Source organism: Vipera ursinii (assembly GCF_947247035.1).
Source record: "Vipera ursinii genome assembly, chromosome: 5".
NCBI classification, from domain to species: domain Eukaryota; kingdom Metazoa; phylum Chordata; class Lepidosauria; order Squamata; family Viperidae; genus Vipera; species Vipera ursinii.
In genome coordinates, this window is record NC_139518.1 from 99,600,250 (window position 1) to 99,621,303 (window position 21,054).

Consider the following 21,054-nt stretch of genomic DNA (forward strand, 5'->3'; position numbering starts at 1 on the left):
TTTGTGTCATTAGCCTGACTTTTAGAAGTGGAAAATCTGAAACATTAAAGTATGTGTCTCTTTCAGATTTTTCCATTTTCAAAAGTCAGGCTAATGCTGCTGTCTGTAACCCTCCTCAGGGCTTTGATTCCATAGGCGGTTTTTATCTTGAAGGGTTTGTATTCCTGCTTAAGGTTTGCAGATAGTTTTGGTGGGGGGGAAAAAGTACCAACACACACACACACACACACACACACACACAATATTAGTATATATATCTTTGCAAATATGTCCAACAACCTTGAAATTATGTGGCATTGTCACTCAGTAATGTATTTCCTTTGTTACTTAAAGGTTCCTGATCATGAGTGTCATTTTTTCCATTTGATAAGACATTTCCCTTATGCAGAGGTACTTGGGATGGCAGTTTTTTGGTTTTTTAAAAAAAAATCAGACAAACATAGACTGTTTTCCCCCCTCTTTCTAACGGCATAATAAGAAAGCAACATTTGTTTAGATGTATATCCTCGGTTTAGCATGCGAAGTGATTGAATTCTACAGCCAGCAATGTTTCCGTGACTATTAAAAGGGCTGACATGTCGTTCAGTCGTGCATAACGTGTGTGCACGTCAAAGTGGATATTTTTTTATAGTACAGCATTTCCAAGATGGATGAGGAAGCTCTTCTGCAACAGAGAGACAGATCTAGCACATGGGGAATGCTGAACGAGAAAGGGATAAATTGCATCCTCCTTGGAATTAATCTCTCTTGGCTATAACGTGGCATCTGCAGATTAAGGCTTCCTTCGCATCGTCTGCTTTTTTTTTTTTCCCCCAACCCTTCTTCCTGTTAAAATTTACATCCAAAATTGGTCTGAGCGGTTTAGCTGGAATCGCTCCCAGTCCATTAGCTTAGGTGAAGTGGTCAAGAATAAAACTGTGCTGAGGAAATTGGGGGAAAAAAAAAGAGCTGAATATTGTATTCTGAGGTGCCAAGAAGGGAAATCTCTCTTTTGTTGGCAACAGAAGAGCTGGAGAGTAAAGCATCAACTTTGCTGGCTTCTGGAATTTGTGCTTGGCCTGGTGGCTTCTGATCTGCAGTGCAATTTCTCTTGCAAGTTGTTCCTCCGTTTCTTCAGCAGGAAACAAAAGATCATGATATTTGGTCTCCCCTCTCAAGGGCTTCTCCGCTTCCGAGCAAGCAGCCCATTTCTAACGAAAACAGTGGCAATACGGTGTAATAATAATAATAATAATAATAATAATAATAATAATAATAATAATAATAATAATAATAATAATAATAATAATAATAATATAATAATAATAATAATAATAATATAATAATAATAATAATAATAATAATAATATAATAATAATAATAATAATAATAATAATAATAATAAGAATAAGAAGAAGAAGAAGAAGAAGAAGAAGAAGAAGAAGAAGAAGAAGAAGAAGAAGAAGAAGAAGAAGAAGAAGAAGAAGAAGTTGGAAGGGACCTTGGAGGTCATCTAGTCCAACCCCCTGCTCAGGCAGGAAACCCTATACCATTTCAGACAAGTGGTCATCCAGCCTCTTCTTAAAAACCTCCAGTGTTGGAGCATCCACAGCTTCTGGAGGCAGCTTGTTCCGCTGGCCAATTGTTCTAATTGTCAGGAAGTTTCTCCTTAGTTCTAGGTTGCTTCTCTCCTTGACGAGTTTCCATCCGTTGCTTCTTGACCTGCCTTCGGGCGCTTTAGAGAATAGCTTGACTCCTTCTTCTTTGTGGTAGCCCCTGAGTGTGATTTTGCACAATTGTAAGTCCCCCCCCCATCCATGCTTTTTGAGGAAATCCCCTCTCGTGCTAAAACAGGAGATTGTGCTTTTGTTTAGAAAGCTGCTTTAGCCTCTCTCCAGCTGTGATCATGAAAATGCCATTTTGCAAAGGCATCCAGGTAGGGCGGTGATTATTGCTGGCATGGGTAGTTTATTGCGTTTTCTTTTTAATTCAGCTCCTTCGTTTTCTTTCAGGCTTGATTTGTGGAGATTGAGGTGGAGGCTGGAAAGGTTGCTGTCAAGCGGAGATGTGCAAAGCGTAACACACAAAATGTCAGGGAGGTTCTGGGAAGAATAATAGATGCAAAATGAAGGAGAGGAAAACAGCCCTGGGAGAGAGAGCTCCTGGGGATTAAAAAAGAGAGAGAGAGATTTACCTATCTTCGAAGAGTTGGACTCTTCCCCACCGCACCTTGAATCTCAACACTTTTGCTGATTGAGTCATTCCTTGCATGCATTTCCTTCTCGATAAATAAAATTGCCATGGAGATTATGCAGTTGTGGAGGAGAATTAGAATGGCAAAAGTAGTACTTGAAGCCCTGCTCCGTAATTGCCCTTCTTGGCGACTGCAGAACAGCAGTGATTCAGCAGAACTAAACCAAGTTAACGTGGCTATTTCATGTTCTTTGCTTGGGAAATGAGGGAGCATCGGCACCTTCTGTGTGAACCAACTATCAGGAAACCTCAGCCAGATTCTAGCAAAACATTTGTAAATCCTGTTTAAGATGCCACAGAGGAAATTGTGGCAGGATGATGGCCACTTTGCTGGAGGAAAGAGGGAATTAAGATGTTTAGGCATAACATCATAATTCTTCATTCTAGTTGGAAAAAGTTCTGAACAGTCCCTCCCTCCCTCCCTCCCTCCCTCCCTCCCTCCCTTCCTTCCTTCCTTCCTTCCTTCCTTCCTTCCTTCCTTCCTTCCTTCCTTCCTTCCTTCCTTCCTTCCTTCCTTGCAACGTACTATTACAAAGTTGTATCTGTCTGTCTGTTTGCTATCTACCAATCATATCTATAATGTCTGTCTACCGATCATATCTATCATCTCTGTCTCTCAACTCTGTCTGTCTGATGTCTGTCTGTCTATCCCCTAAACTTTACATTCCCGAAATCTACCCACAAGCTCGGAGAACGAACCGTCACCCTTATCTGTCTGTCTGTCTTCCTGTCTGTCTTCTGTTCAATTATATCCGATTCTCAAAGACTGCCTGGACATATCCCCACAGTTCTTTTCCAAAGTGGTTTGCCACTGTCTCCTTCCTAGGTGTGAGAGAGAGTGGCTGGCCCAGAGTCACCCACTTGGCTTTGTTCCTGCATCCCAGAGATACAGATCATGGAATCAGAAAGTAGGAATGGATGCCACCAAGTCAACTTCCTTTTGGTACAACTATCCAAATTAAACTAGACTCAAGAGATGACTGACCAGGCTCCATCGGAAAAGAGAGACCCAGTCTCTCTGTCCAAATTTATTGCTGAATCGCTCAAATTGTTTGGAGGTTTTCCCCTTAATACTCATGCATATCTCTAATTTAAAATGTTCTGCATTCCAGTATGATAGTAAGCACAGGAAGAATGAGCAGAAGAGGAGAGATGCATTTGGGGGGGGGGTTGAATATGGATGAAGGAGAAAATGAGATGTTGATTTTGTTAGTAAAATTAGTATTGTTGCACGTCCGCAGGCTTTTAAAATTTCGAATCATAACAATTTAAGAAATATAGATTATAGGCCCTCTGGGCCGGAATCTGTCTTCTTGCAGTCTGTTAAGCATTATGCACAGATGGTTTATTATTTTTAATATTGTAGAGAACAAATTTGGAATGGCACTTTGGCGAGCTAAAACTCACACTTTCCAAAGGAGTTCTACAGCTCAGAAGAAATTTTCAACGCCTTTGTTAGAGGAACTTTTGGTATACCTAGAGAATGAACTTGAGGTCAAGGTCTTCACCAATCTGAACAAATTAGAATGAGAAGGTAAACATCTCTGGGTGTTCCCACCTGAAGGTAACATTACTAGGAGTTGAGGTGATTATTTTCCTGCATTCCCCTATAGCAGGGGTGTCAAACTCAATTTCATGGAGGGCCGCATCAGCATGGCGGTTGCCCTCAGGGGGCCAGGTGGGTGTGGCCAGGGTGGGCGTGGCCTACTGGGTGGGCGTGGCTAGAGTGTGTATGGCCTACTGGGTGGGCGTGGCCAGCTCTACATCGTTCCCATCAAGGGTGCCTATGGGGGCCTGGGCAGGAGTGGGACAGATCTGAGGGTCTCTGGCAGAAGGGGGGGGTCTCTGGGCCAGGGCCAAGGCAGTGGGGGCCGTTCCCTCCATTTCCAGGATGGCTTCGCGGGCCACATGAAACCACTTCGCGGGCCGGATCCGGCCCCCGGGCCTTGTGTTTGACATGTCTGCTCTATAGAGTCAGCTAAGTTCCATAGAGAGTGACATGTGATAGGATAGCCTTGGATTTCTTTCTTTCTCTTCCTTCCTTCCTTTCTCTTTCTCTTCTTTTCTTTCTCTTTCTCTTTCTCTTTCTTTTTCTCTCTCCCTTTCCCTTTCTCTCCTTCCTTCCTTCCTTCCTTCCTTCCTTCCTTCCTTCCTTCCTTCCTTCCTTCCTTCCTTCCTTCTTTCTTTCTTTCTTTCTTTCTTTCTTTCTTTCTTTCTTTCTTTCTTTCTCTCTCGCTCTTTTCTTTCTTTCTTTCTTTCTTTCTTTCTTTCTTTCTTTCTTTCTTTCTTTCTCTCTCTCTCTCTCTCACTCTCTCTCTCTCTCTTCCTTCCTTCCTTCCTTCCTTCCTTCCTTCCTTCCTTCCTTCCTTTCTTCCTTCCTTCCTTTACAAAAAATAATATATATAAAATACCTAGAACAAAAATAAAACACACAGCAGCCGGGCATTATCTTTAGTTTTATTCATTTATAACATAAAATGTGAAAATACAAAAGGAGATAGTAGGGGACAACAGTAGAAAAAGGGAAAACAAAAAAAAATGTGTGAAGAAGGGGAGGGAAAGGAAAGGCATTTGTTTATTTTATTTATTATATTTTTATACCTCATTGACTTCCGACTCTCTCTGTTGCAGTAAAATCAGGCATTGAAATCAAATCTCAACATTTTACATTTCTATAGGAATATTTATTTATTTATTTAATTTAATATGCTCTAGCCATTTCTGTATTGGCAAATCAGTCTAATCAGTAAAACCCCAAATCATAATATCGTTTTTTCCCCCACCTCAAGCACAAAGCCCAGAAGCGGTTTCCAAGTGGAAACCAAAGGACTTGCGTTCTTTTCTTTGATCAGCACAAGACAATTTGGCCATCTCTGCTAATTCCATCCATTTTTGTAGCCGTTCGGCATCCGTGGTGGGAATCGAGGCATCCTTCCACTTTCGTGCACAGTGCAGTCTTGCTGCTGTCACCGTATATATATAAAATCAAAGTTCCAAATTTCTTTTTTTTTCCCCCAGTTCTCTTCCCATTAGACGCAGAAGAAAGCTTCTGGTTTAATCTTTATGTCCACCTTCGCTCCTTCCGGCGCGATCTAAAAACTTATTTATTTGATCAATCTGACCTGGTTTGATGGGTTAGGGTTGGGGTTTTAATATGGCTTTTAATTATTGTTTTATATTCGGGCATAATATTTAATTGTCTTTTAACTTTTGTATTTCGCTTTTATATTTATTGCCCTGTACACCGCCCTGAGTCCTTCGGGAGAAGGGCAGTATAAAAATCGAATAAAACTAAAAACTAAACTTTAAGGATTTTCTGCATTGATATATGAATCCTACTCCAAGATTTATTTGCCTAGCAGCTGGGCATTATCTTACAATCGTCCACAGGGCTATATCCCACCCTTAGGACCTAAAATTTTCAAGATGTTGCAAAAGTCCAGGGGGATGGGACCCATCTAACGCTGGGGTGGGTGGGTGGGTGGGATAGATTTGCAAGTTCTATTTGGTATGAGAGCTAGCTGATACAAAATAATTTCGTCTCAGCCCGATCAAAATCTCCCTGCACATTTCTCAATTCTGTATTCAGGTACAGATATTCAGATGCAGTCTGAGTATCCGCTCGCTGTTCTTGTCTGAATGCAAGCTTACAACTGAATTTTGCATGCCAAGAATTGTTTCTTTCCTGTGTGATAAGGGCCTCAACGTTGTTTTAGCTGTTCAAAGTATGAATAGTCCTCAAATTGACGTTTATTGATAACCCGGGTGGCCGGACAAAAAGGGGGAAAGTTAATTGTATCGTTTGTGCTCAAAAATGCCAGGTCCAGCTTCGCTACTTCTGTAACCACTTACCGTATGTTTTAGTAAAGTGTACTCTTGGTGAAACAATAGGCCAGGATTCTTGCGTTGCTAGTTGACTGAGTGGGATGATTGACAGACAGGCAGCTAGAGTTGAAACTATAGTGCTTTATCGGAGATCCCTAATAAGTCTGAAATTGAGATTTAAACTGAGACCTTCTTAGCTTGAATTTAAACTTTACATTGTTCTGCTCCCGAAATATTTCCTTTGCTTTAAAAAAAAAAATCAAGTATGAAGAGAGCAAATGTTGCAAGTTCATATTCGGTGCCCCCTTTTCCGCAATAGCTCTGGAGCTAGCAGTCCATTTGCTGTTGGTGTAATTGCTGCAACCCCCTATAAGGTAAACTTGTTTCATGCACTCCCATGTGGGCCCAAGTAAACAGTTAAGTGGAACTCTAAATAATTCAGTGTCTAAATGTGATTGCGTCCCTTGGCACAGGAATGAGTTCACTCAGATCCTGAAAGTACCAAATGAGCAAAAGTTGAGAAGTAAGGATTAAAAAGAAACATATTTTTTTAAAGATCCCACTCAAAGTACCACCCGTGAACCTGTGATTGATCAAATAGATGGATGGATGGATGGATAGACAGAGATAGATGGATAGAATAGATGGATAGAGATGGATATAGATAGATAGATAGATAGATAGATAGATAGATAGATAGATAGATAGATAGATAGATATAGATAGATATAGGTAAAGGTAAAGGTCCCCCCGCACATGCGTGCTAGTCGTTTCCGACTAGGGGCCAGTGCTCATCTCCGTTTCAAAGCCGAAGAGCCAGCGCTTGTCTGAGGATGTCTCCGTGGTCACGTGGCCGGCATGACTAGATGCCAAAGGTGCACGGAACGCTGTTACCTTCCCACCGGAGTGGTCCCTATTTTTCTACTTGCATTTTTTACGTGCTTTTGAACTGCTAGGTTGGCAGAAGCTGGGACGAGTAACAGGCGCTCACTCTGCTACATGGCACTCGGGATTCAACCCGCCAAACTGACGACCTTCTGATGGACAAGCTCAGCGTCCTAACCCACTGAGCCACCACGTCCCTACAGATATAGATAGATAGATAGATAGATAGATAGATAGATAGATAGATAGATTATAGATAGATAGATAGATAGATAGATAGATAGATAGATAGATAGATAGTCAAAATGGTAAATTTTTCTGGTTCTCTTTGTCAATAGATAGATAGACAGACAGACAGGCAGATATTGTAGGTAGATGGATTGGTATAAATATAGATATAGATAGATAGATAGATAGATAGATAGATAGATAGATAGATAGATGATATAGATAGATAGATAGATAGATAGATAGATAGATAGATAGATAGATAGATAGATAGATAGATAGATAGGTAGATAGTCAGTCAAAATGGTAGATTTTTCTGGTTCTCTTTGTCAATAGATAGATAGATAGACAGACAGACAGATATTGTAGGTAGATGGATTGGTATAGAGATAGATAGATAGATAGATAGATAGATAGATAGATAGATAGATAGATAGATAGATAGATAGATAGATGCATTTTCTGGATTTTTTGTTGTTATTCTGTCTCTCACTGTTAAAATAAACCTACCACTAAAATTATAGACTGATCATTTCTTTGTCAGTGAGCAAACATACAAAATCAGCAGGGGATCAAATACTTTTTTCCCTCACTGAATACACAAATGCTGGTGTTAGGAGATGTCCTTTTAATACCTTTACAAAAGACTGACAACATAAAAAAAACCATGGGCTTTGCTTGGCATTCTTACGTCCAGATTTAAATTCGAAATGAACCATCATTTGCTGTTGCTTCTCCAATCATCCCCCACCTCACACACACACTCACAAGTCAGTTCACGTACCCAGCTGCTCATTCACCAAGCAATAGGAAATCCAGCAAGGTGATGCCCATGTGATTTGTATCTGAATAAATCCAGGGCTTTTTTTCTCATAGAACGCTCAGAACGGAGTTCCGGCAGCTTTTTTGGATGGAACCTTGTAGGGTAGGCAAGGCGGGTTGTATGACATGTGTGAGTTCCGGCCAGTGGCGTAGCGTGGGGGGTGCAGGGGGGGGGCCGGCCGCACTGGGCGCAACATCTGGGGGGGTGCGCTCGCACTCGCAGCTCTCTGCCCCTGCCTGGCTCACTCACTCTCTCTCACTGCAGTGCTAGCTGTGCGAATCCGATCCGAGCCGCCGGGTCGCCGCCCACTGGAGGGGGGGTGCCAGGCGTGCGGTGCGGTGCGGTGCGGGGAAAGAGCGAGGGACTATCTGGGGGAGGGACAGTGCAGCGGCCGCCCAGTGCAGCGCTGAGCGCGGGAGAGAACCACACCAGACCAAACCAGGCACGCTGAAAGGGGGCTTAGGGGGTAAGGGTTTCTTTAACTAATCTGGTGGAAGAGACTCGAGTGCTAAAATCCACGGGTTAGGGGCCGCAAATTACTTGCCTTGCCCCGGGTGCTGACAACCCACGCTACGCCACTGGTTACGGCACCTTTTTCTTTTACAAAAAAAGCACTGAATAAATCTATAACTTAGCACCCATCCTCCTCCTCCTCCTCCTCCTCCTCCTCCCCCCTCCCCCTCCTCCTCCTCTTCTTCTTCTTCTTCTTCTTCTTTCTTCTTCTTCTTCTTCTTCTTCTTCTTCTTCTTCTTCTTCTTCTCCTTCTCCTTCTCCTTCTCCTTCTCCTTCTCCTTCTCCTTCTCCTTCTCCTTCTCCTTCTCCTTCTCCTTCTCCTTCTTCTTCTTCTTCTCCTTCTCCTTCTTCTTCTTCTTCTTCTTCTGTCTGGGTTCCTGCCTTTCTAAACAAGAAACTTCTGAATTTAACTCATCTATCCAGACTCTCCCAAAGTTGAGATTCTGCTATGAATCAGGAGATCCCTTACTGTTGAACCTCCTTCATTAAGGAAGTCAGGGCCCTTTGTTCTTCAGATAATAAACCCTCAAAGCCCTTGTACAATTATACAGTTGCGGCTGAAAAAAAAAAGGACAAAACGTTCATTTTATGAGCTCCGGCTAGGACACCGCTGAAATCCGAAGGGGGAACGTGCATTATTTTGGGGGACAAGGTGGAATGAGGCTTAGTAAAATTCGTCAGGAAACGAAAGCGCAGCTTACTGTTTGACACGGAGAGTTTATTCCCTTTAATACTGGATTGGAATAACGGCTGATTGGCGACGGTGCCAATTTGAATGATGAAACGCTGATGTATCCAACAAATATGGAAGATGTATTTCTCTTTGTTTTTATTTTTAGTTATGGATGAGGTCGTGTAGTCGCTTTTCTTAAGGGTAGATTGGGTGGGTTTTCCTTGGAGATTCTTCCACTTAGGTTAAAATTTGGGCCAGCCTTAAACAGCATTCTCCCGCGACTCCTAATTTCTCTCCAAAGCTATTTAAATTCAACCTTTTTCTGTAGGAAGGAGAAGAGCCTTTAATCAATTTTTTTTGAAAGAAACTTCTTAGTCTTAGTAACCGCTACCTAATGGCGTTTTCCCACTGTAATGGTTTTCTGCCGTTTAGATTTATGAGTGGCTTTATTTTTTGGAGGGGGGGTATTTAATAAGATAGTATTCACATTTTTTTCCCTGCAGATGAGCAAGACACACTTATGAAAACTAATTAATTAATTTTTGTCAATCTTAAAGCTGGTGCTGGGTCAGTTCTTCCACTGCTCAGAGTCATTTGGAGTTGGACAGAGCCTCAAATTAAATTAGATTAGATTAAAATGAATTAAATTCCAGTAAAAGCAATTCAGCCCTGAACAATTACATTTTGGGACATTCAGGGAAGTATGTTCAAGAAGAAAGAGAGAGCAAGAGAGAAATAAGGCTTATTGTAAACCATGGGCTGGACTCCTCCTCCTCCTCCTCAAGTTATTACAATCACAATAATTTTCTGTGGTTCTATTTTGACTTCCTGACATCTGGATTAAAAAAAAGACTTATGTATCACATTTGCTTACAGTTAACATGGGGTTTAAGCCTTTCCCCCTCAAATTACTTTACGTATCCTGATCTGACAACATCTAAAGTGACTTAGCAAGTGAATTGTAAAGTAGAGATCCTCCTCCTCCTCCTCCTCCTCCTCCTCCTCCTCCTCTTCTTCTGCATCTTCTCCTCCTCCTTCTTCTTCTTCTCCTTCTCCTCCCCCTCCTCCTCCTCCTCCTCCTCCTCCTCCTCCTCCTCCTCTCCTCCTCCTCCTCCTCCCCCCCCTCCTCCTCCTCCTCCTCCTCCTCCTCTTCTTCTTCTTCTTCTTCTTCTTCTTCTTCTTCTTCTGCTCCTCCTCCTCCTCCTCCTCCTCCTCTTCTCTCTTCTTCTTCTTCTTCTTCTTCTTCTTCTCTTCTTCTTCTTCTTCTTCTTCTTCTTCTTCTTCTTCTTCTTCTTCTTCCTCTTTCTCCTCCTCCTCCTCTTCTTCTTCTTCTTCTTCTTCTTCTTCTTCTTCTTCTTCTTCTTCTTCTTCTTCTTCTCCTCCTCCTCCTCCTCCTCCTCCTCCTCCTCCTCCTCCTCCTCCTCCTCCTCCTCCTCCTCCCTATAGTATTTAATCCAACTGTGGTATTTTCATTGAACAGCAATGCATCTTGTTTTTAATCATGACACTCTTGTAATGGGATCATTTATCCTCATTCTTACCTAAGTTTCACCCTAAATTGTGGCACTGTAATTTTTTTTCCTGAGCCAGACACGCTGAGGGGAAAGGGAGAGGTTTCCAAGCTGAGCCATGTTGGCTCAGGAATTCTGGGAGTTGAAGTCCACATGTCATAAAAGAGCCAAGGTTGCCTACCCCGGCCTAGTCTAATGAAGAGAAGGACCAGGGGTGACATGATAGCAGTCTTCCAATATCTCAGGGGCTGCCCCAAAGAAGAGGGAGTCAAGCTGTTCTCCAAAGCACCTGAAGGCAGGACAAGAAGCAACGGATGGAAACTAATCAAGGAGAGAAGCAACCTAAAAATGAGACATTTCCTGACATTTCGAACAATTATTCAGTGGAACAGCTTGCCTCCAGAAGTTGTGGGTGCTTCAACACTGGAAGTTTTTAAAAAGAGACAACCATTTGTCTGAAATGGTATAGGATCTCCTGGTTGAGCAGGGGGTTGGACTAGAAGACCTCCAAGGTCCCTTCCAACTCTGCCTATTCTATTCTATTCTATTCTATTCTATTCTATTCTATTCTATTCTATTCTATTCTATTCTATTCTATTCTATTATCTTTTTTCTATTCTATTCTATTCTTATCATTATTCTATTCTATTCTATTCTATTCTATTCTATTCTATTCTATTCTATTCTATTCTATTCTATTCTATTCTATTCTATTCTATTCTATTCTATTCTATTCTATTCTATTCTATTCTGTCCTATTCTATTCTGTTCCATTCCATTCTATTCCAAAATGGCAAGCTTGGAGAGCAAAGCACTGCCAACATCTAAAACCCGAGCTATATCAATTTTTTATAATTTCGAAGTGGGGATGTCCACAGTCCATGCAGGTTATAGACAGAAAAACAACTCCCATTGCCCGCCCAAGGCAGAGCTTTCTCACGTATTAAAGAGAGAAAGACTTGGCATGCTTTCAGAGAAAAGAAAGAAGGACAGATTTGCAGAGATTCAATCTAAAACATTTCTTTGCTCCTCCAGTTTAGGCATTAAGACAGTGGAAGAACATGATGGTTGCTATGACGCCTTAGGGAAGAAAATGGGCCTCAATCTTTGTCTTTTTAATATGTGGCAGAGCTGGCTGTGATGGAGGTTGACGTTTTGGATATTGGTGCGGGTTGGGTATCTGCCCACAAGCACCATTTTGTCAGGGAGGGGTTTAAAATGTCTACCCAGCTTTGAGAAACGTTGGCTAGTCGTTGGTAACCATGATCCAGTTTCCTTATAGGTCTTGCCCTACATAAATGCGCTTTCTCCTGCCTCCTGACTATTTCGAAAAAATAAATACGGTGAACGAATTGGAAGTTGGATGTTGTGATATTAGACAAACCAACCATTTTCCCCCACCCACCCATTAACAGGAAGCCGCTATCACAGCTTTAACACCGATTTCTAGTTGTGTAACTCTAAATCTTCCCTCCTGATAAACGTGCAATGTCTCCACCGCATTTATAAATGTTAGAGAGGCAACGTTGCACCAAGTGATGGATGCGCCCTCCCACTTCGCTCTATTTATATGTTCCTGTCATCAAGCAATTAAAATAATGAATACTTTACACAACAACAGGTAAGCAGCCTGGCTGCATAAAGATAATATTAACTTAGAATGCGCCTCTAAATAAGGCGCCAGTGAAAATTTCATTCTCGGCTTCTGGAGCTGTCTGTTTCTCGGAGTCCTGGATAGCTCAGATTAAAGCTTTCTACCAAGCGAAGGAAAGGAAAGGAAGAAAGGAAAGGAAAGGAAAGGAAAGGAGGGAAGGAAAGAAGGGAAGGGAAGGAAAGGAGAATTAAGGAAGGGAAGGGAAGGGGAAAGGAAAAGGAAAAATTCTTTTAGAAAATTGTCCTGATCTTGCTATTCAAGAATCAGGGATGTAAGGATGAGATACTTTGGAGGTATTGGGTGCAATGATTGATTAAAGTAAAGGTAAAGGTTCCCCCGCACATGCGTGCTAGTCGTTTCCGACTCTAGGGGCCGGTGCTCATCTCCGTTTCAAAGCCGAAGAGCCGGCGCTTGTCCGAGGACGTCTCCGTGGTCATGTGGCCGGCATGACTAGACGCCAAAGGCGCACGGAACGCTGTTACCTTCCCACCGGAGTGGTCCCTATTTTTCTACTTGCATTTTTACGGGCTTTCGAACTGCTAGGTTGGCAGAAGCTGGGACGAGTAACAGGCGCTCACTCTTTTACGCGGCACTCGGGATTCGACCCGCCAAACTGCCGACCTTCTGATCGACAAGCTCAGCGTATTCCATTCCATTTATCGAAATAAATATTTAAGTTGCTGGGTGTCACCTTTACGTGTCTTAGATTTGCTCGATCGAAGGGACACTGCAACAAGTCAATGATGAGGCATAATATATATACTCCAGATCTTAAACTATAGAGCCACTGGCGTCGATTCTGGCCTCTTACTGCTCTTGTGTGACGCCTCCATTGCTCCTGCCGGTGTGTGGCTTCTTTGTGGGATAAATCCTGTCCAAGGCTAGTATTTTAGAGAAACAGGCCACATTGCTGAAGGCTGGTTTTTTACACAGAAATACTGTAAGTCTCATTATGTGTGGCTGGCTAAGGAAGCCCCCCTAGGACTGAATCTCGTCTTCTGCAGCGTGTGAGCGATTCTTCCAGGCTGGATTGTATCGTGAAGCCAATTTTTATCGATGCCTTCTGGAAGACTGTGTTTGTTTACGTTCTCGGCCCACCGAGAAGGTTGCATCTCTGAAGAAATCTGCTGGACATTTGATTTATATGTGCGGATATGGATAGTTTCTCCCTCTGTTCCTTTCTTGTTTGGGTTTATTTTTGTAGTTTTTCATCTCCATCTCTCTCTCTCTCTCTCTCTCTCTCTCTCTCTCTCCATCTATTGATCTCTCTCTCTCTCTCTTGATCTCTCTCTTGATCTCTATCTATTGATCTCTCTCTCTCTCAATCTATTGATCTCTCTCTCTCTCTTGATCTCTATCTATCTATTGATCTCTATCTCTATCACTATCTCTATCTATCTCTATCTCTATCTTTATCTCTATCTCTATCTTGATCTCTATCTATCAATCTATTGATCTCTATCTCTATCCTGATCTCTATCAATCTATTGATCTCTATTTCTATCTCTATCTATCTATCTATCTATCTATCTATCTATCTATCTATCTATCTATCTATCTCTATCTCTATCTGTCTATCTCTATCTCTATCTTGATCTCTATCTTGATCTCTATCTATCAATCTATTGATCTCTATCTCTATCTCTATCTCTCTATATATCCAAGGTTCCTTCCAGCTCTATTCTGATGGATGGAAGGAAGGAAGGAAGGAAGGAAGGAAGGAAGGTTTGTTCCTGGGTTGATTGTTTACCCATTTTTTTTCATCTGATTCATTTGAAGAACAGATACTTCCCTGCTTCAATTTTCCTGGACTTCCTAAAGTTCCTGGGATAAGAGAAAAACATCACACAGGACCCAGGAGAAGGCTGGAGTAGCTGTGTGTTATTAGATAAAGACAAAGTCTTTCTTGGGTTGTTGTTGGTGGCTACATGAATCCACCCATCGTCGAGATCAAGAATCAACTAGGACGTTCCTTGCTTGGAGGTTAATGATTTTCCCCTTTTGTGCCATCCGTGACCGAAACATATTTATCTTGGATGTAAGAACTCAGTAGTTTGGTAGTAGCTGCTTCTGGAGTCACCAAATATGAATGATGTAGACCAATAGTGATTCAAAGGTGGTTTTGCTGTTTCCTGTCCCTCTAGTGCAGACATGTCAAACACAAGGCCCGGGGGCCGGATCCAGCCCGCGAAGTGGTTTCATGTGGCCCGGGAAGCCATCCTGGAAACAGTGAGGGAACAGCCCCCACTGCCTTGGCCCTGGCCCAGAGACCCTCCTTCTGCCAGAGACCCCCAGATCTGTCCCACTCCTGCCCGGGCCCCCATAGGCACCCTTGATGCGAACGATGTAGAGCTGGCCACGCCCACCCAGTAGGCCATACGCACTCTGGCCACGCCCACCCAGTAGGCCATACGCACTCTAGCCACGCCCACCCAGTAGGCCATACGCACTCTAGCCACGCCCACCCAGTAGGCCACGCCCACCCAGGCCACACCCACCCGGCCCCCTGAGGGCAACTGCAATGCTGATGCGGCCCTCAATGAAATTGAGTTTGACACCCCTGGCCTAGTGACTCAGTAAAGGCTTGGGGGGGAGGAAGCTGTCTCTTGGATTAATCAAACGACTCCTTTAAATAGTGATCCTGCTGGAAATTTGCATTTCAGTTTTGCTTGGCATTTAAGACTTCACACACCACCCAGTGTGAGCATCCTTGGGAGACTAATTCTAGAAACCATAAATTAAAAAACAATGCATGACTAATATCCATTTTTTGTTGCTTCTCAGTTAATTTTGTCTGTGCACAGAGACTTACATAGAAGGCCATATAAATACCTGGCTATGTTTACTTCAGAGTTTCATGTGTCAGCTATGTTGTCCGTAGAGAATAGGGAGCCAGCATCTTTGGGTTTAAAATTCCTAAACAGTCTGTCTAGCAACTCTTGAAAATATGCCTCACACTGAACGTTCCTTCTGGGTTCTCCTTTGCGCAGAAAAATGTTATTCTAGGAAGTTCAACCAATCTACAGCAATTCTTTTCACTCTAATCATCGTCCTATGTTGTTTTATCTGTATCCATGGGTGACTCTAGTTTCCTTAAGAGAATTTAAGGAAGTCCAGGAAAATTGAAGCAGAGAAGCATGTGTTCTTTAGATGAATCAGATTAAAATAAATGGGTAACCAGTCAACCCAGGAACAAACCCACCCTTCCTTCCTTCCTTCCTTCCTTCCTTCCTTCCTTCCTTCCTTCCTTCCTTCCTTCCTTCCTTCCTTCCGAATAGAGATGGAAGGGAATTCAGTGACCCCTCTCATTCTACATTAGCCCTTTAGATCAGAGGTCCCCATGGACTGGTTCCATGGAGAAAGGTTTTTCCGCAGACCAGAGTGTGTGTGGTTTTGTATGCTGCCTGCATCCCAGGGATGGGGCATTGCTTGTTTGTGCAGACCAGTTGCTGGCATGTTGCGGCCCGGTACTGGTCCATGGACCTGGAGTTGTGGACCCCTGCTTTAGACAGTCTTAGTCTCTTCTACACCCTGTCCCTTTCTCTCCAACCCTGATTCTCCTGTAAGTCCATCACTTCCATTGAAGTACGTGGTGTCTTGTTCTCAGCTGGACAGGAACATCCAACTTTTAAAACGTATCCTTTCTTCAGAAGGTTGTTGTTGTGTTGTTGTTAGTTGCGAAGTTGTGTCCGACCCATTGCGACCCTATGGACAATGTTCCTCCAGGCCTTCCTGTCCTCTACCATCTTCTGGAGTCCATTTAAGCTCACGCCTACTGCTTCAGTGACTCCATCCAGCCACCTCCTTCTCTGTCGTCCCCTTCTTCTCTTGCCCTCCACCTTTCCCAGCATGAGGCTCTTCTCCAGTGAGTCCTTCCTTCTCATTAGGTGGCCAAAGTATCTGAGTTTCCACTTCAGGATCTGGCCCTCTAAAGAGCAGTCAGGGTTGATCTCCTCTAGGACTGACCGGTTTGATCGCCTTGCAGTCCAAGGGACTCGCAGGAGTCTTCTCCAGCACCGTAGTTCAAAGGCTTCAATTCTTTGGCGCTCAGCCTTTCTTATGGTCCAGCTTTCACTGCCATACATTGCAACTGGGAAGACCACAGCCTTGACTATACGCACTTTTGTTGACAGGGTGATATCTCTGCTTTTTAGTGTGCTTTCTAGATTTGCCATGGCTTTCCTCCCCAGGAGCAAGCGTCTTTTAATTTCTTGGCTACAGTCCCCATCTGCAGTGATCTTGGAGCCCAGGAAAATAAAATCTGTCACTACCTCCATTTCTTCCCCATCATAAATCTAATTTTCCTGGATCCAGTCTGAGTCGTTCACTGGGACAAGAGCTTTTGTCCCATCTTCAGGGAACATCTCTCTAGAAATCTAAAAGATTAGACTTCTTTAGAAAAAATCTAATCTTTTCCAATGAGAGGAGATGTAAGGAGAGCAGCAGAATTCAGAAGACTTACTGTTATGTACATAGGGGATGTGACACAGATATAAGCCACTGACACCACCAGGTGGCAGGGTGCCCTGTCTGGATTGGCAGGGTAGTCTTTGGCGGGAAATCCAGATATTGGGGATTGGTTCCAAGTATACCTGGCTAGGTATATAAGTGGGGCAGTTGCCCCTTTGTTCGCCCAGTCTGTGCTACATCAGTAAAGAGTTGGAATGCTGACTCCTGTTGTCCTGAGTTGTCCATCTTGGCCATGCGGTCCGGAGCTCACTATTTAACACTTAGTGTCCATTGTTAATCCAATAGTTATTAATCAAAGAATTGAGTACGGCTTATGAGATTTGTCAGTGGTGGGATTCAAATATGTGAACAACCAGTTCTCTGCGTGGATGCCGCTTCCGGAAGTCCGTTCTTGGCCTGGGCAAGAAAAAAAATTAGCTACCAGTTCTTCTGCCGAAGTGGTGCAAACCGGCTGAATCCCACCACTGAGATTTGTGTGTGGTTGGCTAAGGAACAGGATTTGCTCACTCGTGCTAAGATAGAACGTTAACTGCTGCATTTTAACTCATTTCCTTGTGGTTTTCCATCATGGCCCTTCTAATTATCCTCTCTCTTTTCTGTTTTCCAGGAGGCCCAGAAGATAACTAGCAATGTGGAGACCCTGGCAGATGGGGATTTGAAAGGCACAGAAGAAAAAGAAGAAACGGTGGCGGCAGAAGTGGGCTGGATGACCTCTGTGAAAGACTGGGCAGGGGTGATGATTTCAGCCCAGACCTTAACCGGCAGAGTTCTTGTGAGTGTTCCCAATCTCTGTTTCGTTTTTTTTTTTTATTTCCCTTGTGTGAATTTTAGATTCCAGGAGTTAGCTGATGCCTGGAACGATCAGCAAGTATTTGATGGGACAGTTGGAGCTTGCACTGGCTTCATGGACTGACATGGCTGTGTGTGTGTGTGTGTGTGTGTGTGTGTGTAAGGAGGATGGGACAGCAAGAAGACAACCCACACGTCATGGTGTGACCCCACAAGTGATGCAGCTTATGCATTTGCTATGAAGTCTTTTCATAATCACACCAAAGCTCAGTGACATCACGACACACGTGGTGTCATTCTGATGTCATTGTAACTCATTAAGTTATGTTAAGGTGGGCATTAAGTACTAATAAATAGATGTTTTGGGGTTACATTGCAGACACTTGGTGTTCATGGTCAATAGTGACCATGTGGATCTACTTCAGTTCTATGGTGTAGACTTCACAGTGTGTTTGGAAAACTTAAATGCTACTTACAACATGTACTATTATGTTATTGTGATAGCACACCACTAGATGGTCTATAGTTAAAATTGCTAGACTAATTGATCTACAGCACCTTCCGTTCTTAAGGTTAGCTTGACATTTCGGGGAAGATCAAGAATTCTGACTAATCTGTCCTTTTTATGGCTGTAATGTGGCAATCACCTTTTGCCAAATGACTACAGAATTATATTATCTACTTAACAGTGTTTTATCAGGAATTTTGTATTTAAAATCAGGCTGCACATATATGAATGTCTGATAAGCCAGTCAGCATAGTGCTGAGAAAAGCCATTCTCTGAACATGATATTGTTCCTTTATGATCGTTAAACGGTTGTGATTCATTATTCATTACATCCGAAGGGAAATATCTCTTCATTTGAGCGCAGTCATTTTCAACGTAGCCACTGTAGCAGTAATCCTGTTTTTGTAATGCAGAAGGCTTTTATATAGAGTAAATGAAAACATTGGACTACTAAAACACACTGCAAGTAATAGGCTAATGGGGGTTAATTAGCTCTCTTTAATGCTGAGCGTGTTTTTATTTTTTTAAAAAAAGAATAAGTGTTACAATTATTCTAAAAGTTTTTGTATGATGAAGAATTGATTTATTGCTAAAACAACTATGCGTAGGAAATTTCTCAACTAACAGCTAATGCCTGCTTAGAGTTAGATTTGGGTGAAAAGAATTCAAGGAAGTTGACTTAGTTCGCTTGTGACTATGTAGGGATTCTAGGCTGAACTCTCTTTTGACTCCACCTCCTCCAGTTCTGCCATTCCTTCATGTACATAAATAAGTGACAAATTGTGTCAAACTATCCTTTTTTTATTGTGAAGACTGGTCAAAGACTATAAGTATTTGATTTGAAAACTTGTCTTAATGCTTTTTCATTTTATCTTCCCCAACCTAGTAAAAAAAAAAATTACTCTGCTACAGCATGGCTGAGAAGTGACCTGTGGATAATAAAACAAAAAATGGAATAGCCACTTACATTCCCCCCCTCTTCTTTCGCACATTAAATAAAGTAGGAAACTCGCTAAGCAAGCACATGTGTGAAAATGATTTCAAAAGTTGTGTCTTTTGCTGCCTAGGCAGCTGTCAAAAAGCAGGAACAGTTTGTGAAAACTCCTTCCATTCTAAATTAATCCCAAGTATTTCGAAAACAAAACGGTGGAAAGAAAAACAACCTTCTGAGATGCTTTTTATAACAGGATCCTTTGTTTCGTGCTTACTCTCTCTGCAGTTTAACTTGGTTTGTTACTGTTAAGGGTTAAGGGAACTAGGTAGGTCAAGTCTAATAAAGAGAAGGACTGGGGACGACATGATAGCATTCTTCCAATGCTGTCATGGGGATTTATTGATTTGATTTGATTCTCCATAGCACCAAAGGCCCATGAGTGGAAACTCATCAAAGGGAGACCCAATCTGGAAATAAAAAGGAATTTACTGACAGTGAAAATGATTAATCCATGGAATAGTTTGCCTCCTGGAGTTGTGGACGCTCCATTTCTTGCAAGTTTTCAAGAAAAGATTGGGTGAACATTTACCCGCGATGGGATAAGGCGAGGAATCTTCGAACTTGGCCCTTAGATGACTTGTGGACTTCAGCTTCCAGAATTCCTCAGCCAGCATGCCTGGCTGAGGAATTCTGGGAGTTGAAGTCCACAAGTCATAAGAGGGCCAAGTTTGAAGACCCCTGGTATAAGGACTCTTCCCTTGGGCTCTGCCATTCTGTGATTCTCTTCAGATTTAATCAACATTCCTGATACTTCATGATCATGTGCCATTTAATTACTACTTAGATCTGAAGTAGGTTAAAGTAGGGTGCTCCACCATATTATGGGAACCCTGCCATTGCCTTATATCTAAATCCGATGTAACGTTGAGTCATTAGATGATCAATATCTTCTTTTGCTGTTGCTGTTCATTGTAACTCATTCAATGGACACCACCGCTGTGGCCTATTAATCTGGGTTTAGATTTAGCATTTATCTACTACTATCCCCATTTATATTTTTGTCCCGTGCCATCCTGCGCTTTTTTGGGGCAAGGCTGAAGTCTTTCAGGAAGAGCTAAGATGCTAAGAATTCATTTGACAATTAGAAAGGGTAGAAAAATCCCAACATTTCCTCTTTACCCCGGGGAGAAAAAAGAAGCTTCATTCCCCGAGGACACAGATCCTACGCGTTGATCAGCTGGCAGACCCGTTTTATTTCCACTTGGCGTGAGTCCAATACTGATATACAGGGCTTCCCTCTTCCTCAATAAATTGGTGGCAGCCCTCCACGTCAGCAATTGCTCTCTGCCGAGCTGAAGATATATGTTCCCAGGATTGTGTTAATTCCCTGCCACTACAGTTATTCCCGTTCGGTTTCCATAGGGACAGGAATAACGCTTCTGGTTGGCCTTCGCCCGCCCTGGAATTACAACACAGTAAAATACACAGGGTTGAGTTGGTCTTATGGGTTACTATGGAAACTCCAGCTTCCTTTAATCTATACGGTCTCTGTTTGTTTGTGTGCGTGCGTTAAAAAAAAATGAAAATCTTCTGCCCTGCTGTTATTGCCAAAACTCTGCAGCATTTGTGGGGATGTCTTTCTGGGCTCGTATAAATGTGTGCGCGTTGAGTTTTGCGGGACAACAAAGCATCGATATGTATATACTGTATTGGGCCTCTTTTTCTGGGCATCTCCTTCCTCACCTTTTGGAGTCCATGTGAAAGCCCCCAGAGACTCTTAAGACCCCCACCTGCCCCATTTCCATAAGGGTCTTCTCATTCATATATTAGCAGGGCTTTGAAACTCCTGGAGCTATTTTTTGTTTGAGTAAGAAAAAGCAGACGCATAGATGCATCATGACATGATTCAATGTTGTCGTTAGCCATGTGATGTTGTGAAAGGCTCATCTCCCTGCCGAAAGATGCGGTGATGCGGTGTCCTGTCGATCCACATTGTGTGAACCACACAG

General features: G+C 42.7%; 1 protein-coding gene across 1 annotated transcript in view; it reads left to right on the forward strand.

Moving 5' to 3' along the window:
* Positions 1–21,054, forward strand: part of KCNMA1 (potassium calcium-activated channel subfamily M alpha 1) — a 423,981-nt gene that overhangs the window by 111,666 nt on the left and 291,261 nt on the right. Inside the window, exon 2 of the mRNA XM_083363343.1 lies at positions 17,422–17,586. Within this exon, the coding sequence (XP_083219469.1) occupies positions 17,422–17,586 (165 nt within the window). The remainder of the gene's footprint in view (positions 1–17,421; positions 17,587–21,054) is intronic.